We start from the raw sequence: 10,227 nt of genomic DNA on the forward strand, positions 1-10,227 counted from the left end.
AATAGCACACAATGAATATAAGCAATAAATGAAGCAATGAGATCAAGAGAATATGTTAGAGAGCAGAGAGAATGTTATTGTATATTCAGTATTGAGCATCAAGTATTTACAAAATGATAAGGATCCCCTTTATATATGAGGGGAAATCTCAACATAGTACAAATACATTTATTACAAAGATATGGAGATGGGATAGCTAGCTAATGCCATGATGCAGGCTTAGACTAGCGTGGCAGACTTTGTCGGCTCTAGCTACATGCCTTGGGAACTCCCCACTTTCTCTCCATAACCGTTGGTCCGTACTGCTCTGAGGTCGAGTGTCGATGGCCATCGAGGGATGAAACTCGACCGTGGTTTTGAGCCTTCGAGATGTCGTAACGATAAAAAAATTCGACCCTCCGATTTTACCGTATACAATATTGAGGAGTAATAAGGGTGAATTGTTATTTTACGGTGGGATCGGGTTGCACACCGCAACAGGAGGAATAACGGTGGACTGATATGGAGTAATAGGGGTATATGTTCTTATTGTTACTGATTATATGGTGCGATCGGGATGCGCACCGCATCAGTTTATTGTTTATATATCCTTCTTCTGCTGTGAAGTTATTCAGTAGTTTTGTATCTCACTTAAGGATTGGTTATAGTTGGGTACTGATAAGATTGAGTTCCGTATTCATTTTTGTTGCAAGTTACTATTTCATTTTATCCCGTACTTGTTTTTTGCTTTATTACATACTGTATGCAGGTTATATTGTAATTGTCCCGTCGTAGCCTCGTCACTACCTCGTCAATGTTAGGATCGATACTTACCAGTACATGGGGTTGGTTGTACTAAACCTGAACTCTACACTTTCTGTGCAGATTTCGGAGCAGGTAGTGGCTGATTGAGAGATTGGTTGCAGGTTCACAGTTTGGAGACTGTAACGACCCGACCGGTCATTTTGAGCATTTTCACTTCGCTCGCCAGTTCTCGGGCATGACTAGCCCCGTATGATGTATTATGACCTATGTAAATCGTCGGTTTTGGTTTATAGGATAATCGGAATAGATTTGGAAGAACAATTGTCAACTTGAAGCTTTAAATTTGAAAGATTTGACCAAGTTTTGACTTTTTAGTATTCGATCTCAGATTTGGATTTCTATAATTTGGTTAGCTCCGTTAGGTGATTTTGGACTTGGGAGCGCATCCGAAATATATTTTTGAGGTTCGTGGTAGATTTAGGCTAGAATTGGCGAAATTGGAAATTTGGCGTTTTCCGGTCGGCAGTGGAAATTTTGATATCAGGGTCGAAATGGAATTCCGAAAATTGGAGTAGGTCCGTTGTGTCATTTTGACGTGTGTGAAAAATTTCAGGTCATTCGGATGAGATTTGATAGACTTTTGATCGAATTCAGAATTCGGAAGTTTTGAAATTCTTAGGCTTGAATCCGAGGGTGATTCGATATTTTGATGTTTTTTTGAGCGTTCTGAAGGTTGGAACAAGTTTGAATGATGTTTTGGGGTGTGTTGGCATGTTTGGTTCGGGTCCCATGATGCTCGGATAAGTTTTGGAAGAGTTTTTGGAAGATTGTGTCGTTTTGAGCATAAGCATGTAATGATCCAAAGGTCCATTTTTAGTTCTAGAGATCGATATTTGATTTCGAGACTTCCGGAATTTTGATAATGAATTATAGTCGTGATCTAGAAAGTTTGGTCTAATTTTATCAAATCGCGGTTGGGTTTTTGACGCGAAACATGAGTTACTTGTTTAACGAGCGAAATGGGTATCACACTGAGCAAATGAGCTCCGAATTGAGTTTCGATTGAAGGGCTATGTTCGTATTATTATTTGTGACTTATAGGAACAAGAATCATCAAATTCCGAGTTCGTATGGTGGAGTCAGAGCCTTTTTAGTGAAAATAAATATTACTGGTGCAGCAGGATCTAGTGTGAACCTTTAGCGACCAGATTTGGCACTTTTAGCGACGGGAATGTAGCTTTTAGCGACCTGAATCGAGTTTATTGATGTTGTTCTGTTTTTAGCTCATTTTGACCTTTTTCTAGTGAAAGAACTCGGCTTGGGGCGATTTTTGAGCAAGAAATCATGGAAAATCTTGAGGTAAGTCACTTGTGATCATTTCTACTCCATAATATTGAATTATCATCGAATAATCCAACTAGATTACATGTTTTTGAGGTGTAAATTGGGGATTTGGACCGAGGGATTTGAAAATAAGATTTGAAGATTTGGAGGACGAATTGTTATCGTAATTTAGTAATTTTGGTATAGTTGGATTCGTGGTTGAATGGGTTGTCGGATTTTGTGATTTTTATCGGATTTTGAGGCCCAGGTTTGAGCAATTTCGGGATTTTTGATGTAAATTGGATATTTTCGAGTGGGCTTTGCTCCCTTAGCATATTTTAATGGTTATGTACTGATTTTGGTTAGATATGAAGCATCTGAAGGTCGATTCAAGGGGTAAAGGCATCACGGGCTAGAGTTTGGACCTGATCAAGGTGAGTAATGATTGTAAACGTTGTCATGAGGGTATGAAACCTCGGATTGCACATTGTTGTGCTATATTGAGGTGACTCACATGCTAGATGATGAGTGTGGGATCGTGCACCGTTGGGGTTGTGACTTAGTCCATCCCGAATGGCTATTTTACCGCGTATTTGATTGAAAACTATTTGCTATTATCATGTTTTGGGTTGAATGCCATATTTTGGTTTTGTGCCAAATATTTGAACCCTCAGGGGAGTTTTACTAATATTTCCTCACTGTTTTGACTTTATACTTGAACTCGGTCATGTTATATTCTACTATTTTCATAACTCAGCCATGTTTACTCTGCTTTAACACTTAAAATGATATTTTAAATGATATTTTGGGATGAGCACCATGTTTTACTGCTGCCCGAGTGGCTTGTGAGATTCTGACTGAGTAAGGCCAAGGGCCTATGTTGTGAGGAAACACCTAATTTTGATTATGAGGCCGAGGGCCTGAGAGTTGTATGTCACGAGGTGGCTTGTTGATATGAGGCCAAGAGCCTATGTGATTATTCCATGAGATGGCTTGATATTGCGCTTGGGCCGTAAGGGTCCTTCCAGGAGTCTGCACACCACCAGTTAGCGCAAGTACCCATTGTGATATTAGATATAGCCCGAGGGGCTGGTAATTGATCCATGATATTGCCCGAGGGGCGGATTCTATTGACATTGTTCCTAAGGGGCAGATTCTTATGTGTTTATCTGTTCTAGCTGCTTTGCGTTTAATTGCTTAACTATTAAAAACATTTTTAAAGAAGCTTAAACTGAACTAATGTGGCTTTACAAATTTCCACTGTTTCACTGTTTTTACTGGCTTTTACTGTTTTCTTATAGCCTGTTGACGTGCCTTTACGTGATTTCTTATCGCTTAGTCTTCATTTATTATTATAACTCACTGAGTTGGAGTACTCACATTACTCCCTACACCTTGTGTGCATATTCAGGTATTTCTGAACTCGGTAGCGGGTATTGGTTGATCAGAGGCAGAGTCATCGGAGTTTAGCAAGGTAGTTGCCGACGTTCGCAGCACTGCTTTTCTCCGTCTTGATCTCATTAGACTGTATTTAGTACATTTTCAGACTTTCCATTGTATTTAGAACTTAGTAAATGCTCGTGACTTGTGACACCGCGATGTCGGGCTGTATCTATTTCCGCACTTGTTCTATTTCGCTAAATTATTGGGATTTATTTTTATAAATGACTTAAATTGACTTATTAAAATTGTTTCAAATGAATTTGGGGAATGGTGTCGGCTGGCCTAGTTTCACGATAGGCGCCATCACGACCGGGTCGGTTTTAGGGTCGTGACAGGTTGGTATTAGAGCCTAGGTTACATAGGTCTCACGAGTCATGAGCAGGTTTAGTAGAGTCTCACAGGTCGGTACAGAGATGTCTGTACTTATCCTTGGGAGGTTGCAGAACCTTTAGAAAATCCCGTATTCTTGAATTTTTATCGTGCGTCCTTGATTCTACTTTAAATGTAACTCTTGAAATTTCTTCCATGTGTTTGTATGCATGCATGAGCGCTCAGTATCAGATGTGCATCGATGGCTTGTGATTCCTTGATCGGTTATGGCTTATTTGGATTGGTGTAATTGGCAGTAGTGGAGATTTGGCATTTAGTTGTTCTTTGCCTTGCATATCAATGTTAGTGGATGATCAAGTATGGTAGTGTCATGATGGGTGTCTAGTTTAGATGGTTTCTTGTTGGTGTTGAATTTTTGTCGAGACGTTTCGATAATGTTTTTCAAATTAATGGGTGTAGGGGAGGTGAACGATTGTGCTGATGGTTTCCCTCTAGGTTTACAGTGGGCGTGTGCGTTGGTATTTGGAAATGTAATGATGGTGGTTTGAAAGAGTTTGAGGTAGAGTTAATTTAGTGAGTTGTAGGTGGTATAGGGTTGGCATGCAAGGTTTTGGTTATCATGGGGGATAGGCCCGGTGTAGGGTTTGGCTTTCGGAAATCAATTTGATAATGAAGGGGAATGTCATTGGTTGAATTTGTGGTCATGTGGGGGGCAGGTGGGACCTAACGTTTTGGAATAGTGGTATTGGCGGGGAGGGGTGAGTGATTTTGGTTCATGGTGGTATTTTGAAGGAAAAATTTTGTCTTATTTTTTGTATTTATTTTTGTTTTTTGGATATGAAACTATTTTCCACTGACTAGTTTGATCTTCCTCGCAGGAGGGAGTGCGTGGATTGTCTTGTGTTTGATTCGAATGTAAAAGTAGTTGAAAAAATTGGGTAATAGTGGAGGTTGTATCCTAAGCAGCTACATCTTATGCAAATCATTGTTGAATCCTCGTAAAAATTTAGCTGAGTATGTGTGCCTAGGAGGATTTCAGATGTAAGTGATTTCTCTAGTGGAACTAAGATACAAAGCCTAGCGTATCGATGTTTTGATGTGTGAACTGTGCATGTGTCGCTTTTAACGAGCGTGCTAATAAATTTCGCTATTTTATGGAGGATTTGTATATCATAATATTCAATAGGTAGTTCTTGTAAGCGAATCCAAACAGTGGTGTAATTTGTGTGTACTAGGACTGGATTGAATTTGGGTTCCCATTTACGGATCGTGAGGTATTGGGATCCTATGTACCATGGTCCATTTGGGAGTATTTTATCAAAAGTTATTAGTGTGTTAGAATTTGATAAGATAATAGTCATATCCTAGATCTATTAAGTGAAGTGTTTCATTGAGTTGCCAAATGGAGTTCAACTTAATTTTGAGGTTTGTATATGACATTTTTTCCCTAGTAGTTTGATGATAATGGCTTGGTTCCAAGGACGGTAGAGTCTAAGTTTATCATTTGAGGAGATAGGGATAAAGAAACGGCAGAGGTGGCTGAAGCCCAAGGCAGGTAAGGCAAGGGCTTTAGGCCCCCTAAATTTGAAGGCCCTACTTTTTAGTATTTTTAGGTTTATGTATTTCTTTTCCTTATAAAAAATTGAAGTATTTAATGTGAAAAGCTATAATTTTGCTGTGGAAGAGGAAAACAACGTTTACTTTTACCATTACTGGATGTCGGGGATATGAATGGTTGCTTTTACTGTTTTTGGCTTTTTGGGAGTGACTTCTCTTTTTTTTTTCTCTATATTTATTCACAACTACAAAGTTTATACCCTGCCTTTCCTTCTTCAGCCGCCTCTGCCTTCTTCTTTAATTCTTTTCTATGTTAATTTCTAAAAAGCTTTATGATAATTCTTAGTTTCTTACTCCTTCCTGTCAAAAGAACTACAAGAATCTTATGATCATTCTTTGTGGAATAAAATACAAAGTTGGTAAGTACAATTTTTTTTTCAATGATAACTTTTTTCTTTCTTTTCAAGCATTTTTTTTCTACATATTGTACTTGGAACTGATTTTGGTAGTCATTAGTCAATTAAGAGAGGATTGAAAAAAATAAAATTTTATAATATGTATTGATTTTTTATTACTTAAAATTTTACAATATGATATGACTGCAATCTCATAAGACTCATATTTTCACAATAAAATTTTTATGCTGCTTATTATAGTTTAGAGTTAAACTTTTAATTCCGTTTAGAAATCTACTTTGATGGCAAGATTTCAAACTCCACAAATAAGATATGCTTTATTGAAATTAGTAGAAGCTAGTGAGGATCCAAAAACTAAAAGTGAAGCTAATTGTTTAGCGACATACGAGCTTCAAAATTTTGAGTTTTTATTGGGTATGACTATTTGGTATGATATGTTGTTTGATGTTAATTCAGTTAGTAAAAGTTTGCAATCAAAAGATATGCATATTGATGTAGCCATAGATCAACTAAGAGGCCTTATTTCTTATTTTCAAAGATATAGAGAAGAAGGGTTCACAACTGCTATGATTTATGCTAAGGAAATTGCATCTAAGATGAATATAGAACCTGAATTTCGTAAAAAAGTGTAATATATAGAAAAAAATAATTTGATGAGAATGTTGATAATGAAACCACAAAGTCTCTTGAAGAATCTTTTAGAATAGATTACTTTTTGTATATAGTAGACCAAGCCATTCTTTCGCTTCAAAATAGATTTGAACAATTCGAAGCATAAGAATTGTTAGAGGAAATAGATTATAAAGAGATTATTAATAACTTTGCAACTCAAAAAGCTAGAAAAATAGCCTTTAAATAAAATATATATAATTTTTTTAGAGGAACTTAAGGCCCCTAATTACAGTTTGGCTTTAGGCCCCGAACTGTGTTGAGCCGCCTCTGAGATAGGGTGATGAGATGGATTGGTGTTTTCAACATCTAAGGTTAATTTTTTCAGAAAATCAGTTTCTAGGTTGGGGTCGATTGGAGGAGGAGAAGGTGGGGAGAGAGTGTCACGAAAACTTACCTTGATAGAGGGGCTGTTGCATAATTGTGTCACAGCTTCCTTAGGTTTGTCTATGCTGCGACTCAGTTATTTCTTGATCTGAGAGTTCAATTTCCGATGTTTCCTTCCTGAAGTCTGTAATGCTCCACCCCTAAGAAAATAGTGTTGTATAAGATAAACTATCGAGTATCGATTACCATGTCCTTGCCACTGGATATATTTTGCTGCCGAAGATAAAAGTAGGTGTTACTTCTGATGAACTCTCAATTACGTCTTCACGGGGTCAACGAATATTCAACCTTTAGATTTTTTTCTAATAATGAAACAAATAGTTTAGCTAAGTAATGTATCATTTTTTTTTACCATTGAGTATTCGCATTCAATTATCACATTCACCACCAATTCTTGAAAACAAAATAAGTAAGTATCATTCTTTTTAGCATTCAGTATTCGCATTCAATTAGCACATTCACCACCAATTCTTCATAAATTTTTTACCATTAGCTAAGTAATGTATCATTCTTTTTACCATTGAGTATTCACATTCAATTAGCACATTCACCACCAATTCTTGAAAACAAAACAAAATTTATAAATTGCATATATCAGTTGACATTCGTACACTAATTCTTGAAATGAAAATGAGATGTATACATTTTTATATGTGTCGACAGTACTTTTTAAATAAAATAATAAATAAGATAGAGAAACATCAGTAATAACTCAAATGGTAAAATAAAAAAGTGCCAATTAAATCATCCACTTCAATGATTTCATCATCATTGCTTCTACGATCAACCCAACGTCCAACAACGTCTTCCATTAAAATTTGACTAATATCAAGAGGAGGTTTCCCATCCCAATACCTTGGACCTATATGTTTAAGTGCCATCCTTGACAACATTAAAGCCCCTTCATTGGCAAATTCACTCACAGGATGAATCTTCACCCACTTAAATGAACTCAAAAGAATGATACATTTATCAACCAAAAACTCTACATAAGGTGAGGTTGGTGCTAGTTGCGACGTAATCAATTGGATTGTTTCCGCTGAATGTCCTTCCACTTCTAGGTAATCTGTTCCATTTTCTAAGGCATCACTTAGGCCTAATTGTAGTGTATTAAGTTCTACTTCGACCGCTTGGTTCATTCTTTCAAATGCCGATGCGAAGGCGGATTTGAAAAACGCAAACTGATCGCGGAGGACAAAACCGCCCCCAACCATGCCATAGGTAGTGATGCTAGCGAAATTCAATTTCCATGCATCACTAGGGGGAGGAGTCCATGAAATTAAATGTATTCTTTCACCATATTGATGGAAGTAAACTTTTTGATAAGGCTGTGGATTAAAATCTACATAAATGGCCATCATAAACTAGTTTGGGATTCTTAATGAGTGTTTATCAAATGGTAATCTTTAGTGCATATATATATAGGAAGATTATCCTTTGGTTTAGCCTTCACTATCATCGACTTGAACTTATATAGAGCATGAGTAAAAAATTGGAAAAAAAAAATTACCGTTGAAAGATAAACGTAATCTGCTAGTGAATTTATTGCCGAGCAAATTACCAAATTAGACGAAAATCTAAGATTTTGTTTATTGTTTTCTTTTTCATTGGTTGGCAAGGAATTAATTAAATGAAAGCTTCCTATGGACGTTTCGGTCGGAATGCCATTAGTAATCTAGGATTTCCGACAAAATTCGCTGGAAATAATTTCCAATCTGTGCTTTCCCACGAGTTCTGTCGAAATATTTATGAAAATTACGCGTTTCTAGTAGTATGAAATCTTACCCAAAAATTTTAATTTTTATATTTTTCTAATGTAACGATCCGATCGATTGTTTTGTCAATTTGTGCTCCGTTTTCCCTACTTGATTCCTTACATATGTTTTGTGATGTTATGTGATTTGTGGGGTTGATTGGTTTAGCTTCATGGAAGTTTTAGATTGAATTGGGACACTAGTCCTTTGGTTGAAGGCTTAAATTGTAATAGTTGACCGAAGTTTGACTTTCTTGATATCCCTTTCGGATTATAGTTCCGGGAGTTGGAATATGTCCATTGTGCTATTCGAGACTTTCGTACAAAATTTGAGGTGGGTTGATTTGATATGGTTCGGCATGAGTTTTGGAAAGTTGAAATTTCATTTGTTCCTTAGGTTTGAATTGAGGTTCGATTCATAGTTTTGATGTTATTTTGTGTGATTTGAGGCTTCGAGTAGGTCCGTGTTATATTTTGAGATTGGTTGGTGCGTTTGGACGGGGTCCCAAGGAGTTCGAGTGTGTTTCGGGATGGGTCTGGCCGTAGGTGCAAGACCGCAAAAGCGGTCAGTCAGGCAGCTGACGAGCGCAAACTGCAACACAAAATTAGCTCGCTAGTCAAAGATAGTATAGTTTAATTATCGTCTCCACATGGATTGGATTGAAACAGTGTTCGAATAATCTTTAGTTAATTGCTATTTAGAAAAATTTAACACTTGAATTTATGATTATCAACTACGATTAGCTACTAAAATTAAGCGATTAACAATTGATCACAAAACAGTAGATGAGCAACCAAAAAGATATCAATAAGAGAGATATACGAGTAATTGACTAGATAGGTGCAAGACAATTGCCTTGGGATCCAATTCTTGAGTTAATTCACTCTATAATACTGTTGATTCTTACGAATTCACCAGATAATTAAATTACACTTGAAGTTAATGTTCCCCTTTCGATTAAACGTTAATTTCAGTAGTTAATCCAACTGAAGCACAGTAAACAATTGCAACGAATAAAATGATAGTTATGATTTAAAGAGTAATTTCTCACAAATATTTTCCTATCTTCTAGTTCGATTAACAATTCAAGAGACTCTTTCGATTACCTTTTTGAATCACGAATTCAAACTAGTACATAAGATGTAATGAAATTTACTATCAAGCTCCTCTTTCGATTAAGAAAAATAAGAAATAACTCCATAATACGAATTAAAACTCCATCAATTAATTCCAACAATTATCAAGAATTAAATCTCCAATCAAGTATCAAAGCACCACGTCTGTCAACACCCTAAGGGAATTTATTGCATAGCAATGGAAAAAAGTCATCTCAAAAATGTTTTAAAACAAAGAAGACATCAATGATAATGATCCGATACAAGCTCCCGTATTGCAGCGTTCGTTGGTTGAAATATTGACAAATTCTTGAGTCTTCTTACCTTAGTTGCTTCTCAAATCTTTCGTAGGTCAAAAGTCACATCAAAAATATATTTTTGGTGTATTTACACCCTGTAGGAACGGGCCCGGACGAAACTGCCCTTTCCTTTTCGAAACAGAAAATAGCTCTGACAAATTTATACACCTACACCGCGCCCCACGCCGCG

The 10,227-nt window shown here is 36.6% G+C and overlaps 1 protein-coding gene across 1 annotated transcript; it reads right to left on the reverse strand.

Moving 5' to 3' along the window:
* Window positions 1-7,570: 7,570 nt before the first annotated feature.
* Window positions 7,571-8,227, reverse strand: LOC142166004 (uncharacterized). Its single transcript, XM_075224404.1, has one exon. The coding sequence runs from the start codon at window positions 8,225-8,227 to the stop codon at window positions 7,571-7,573; it is 657 nt and encodes a 218-aa protein (XP_075080505.1).
* Between the last annotated feature and the right edge of the window lie 2,000 nt (window positions 8,228-10,227).

Source organism: Nicotiana tabacum, chromosome 11, assembly GCF_000715075.1.
Source record: "Nicotiana tabacum cultivar K326 chromosome 11, ASM71507v2, whole genome shotgun sequence".
Classification (NCBI taxonomy): domain Eukaryota; kingdom Viridiplantae; phylum Streptophyta; class Magnoliopsida; order Solanales; family Solanaceae; genus Nicotiana; species Nicotiana tabacum.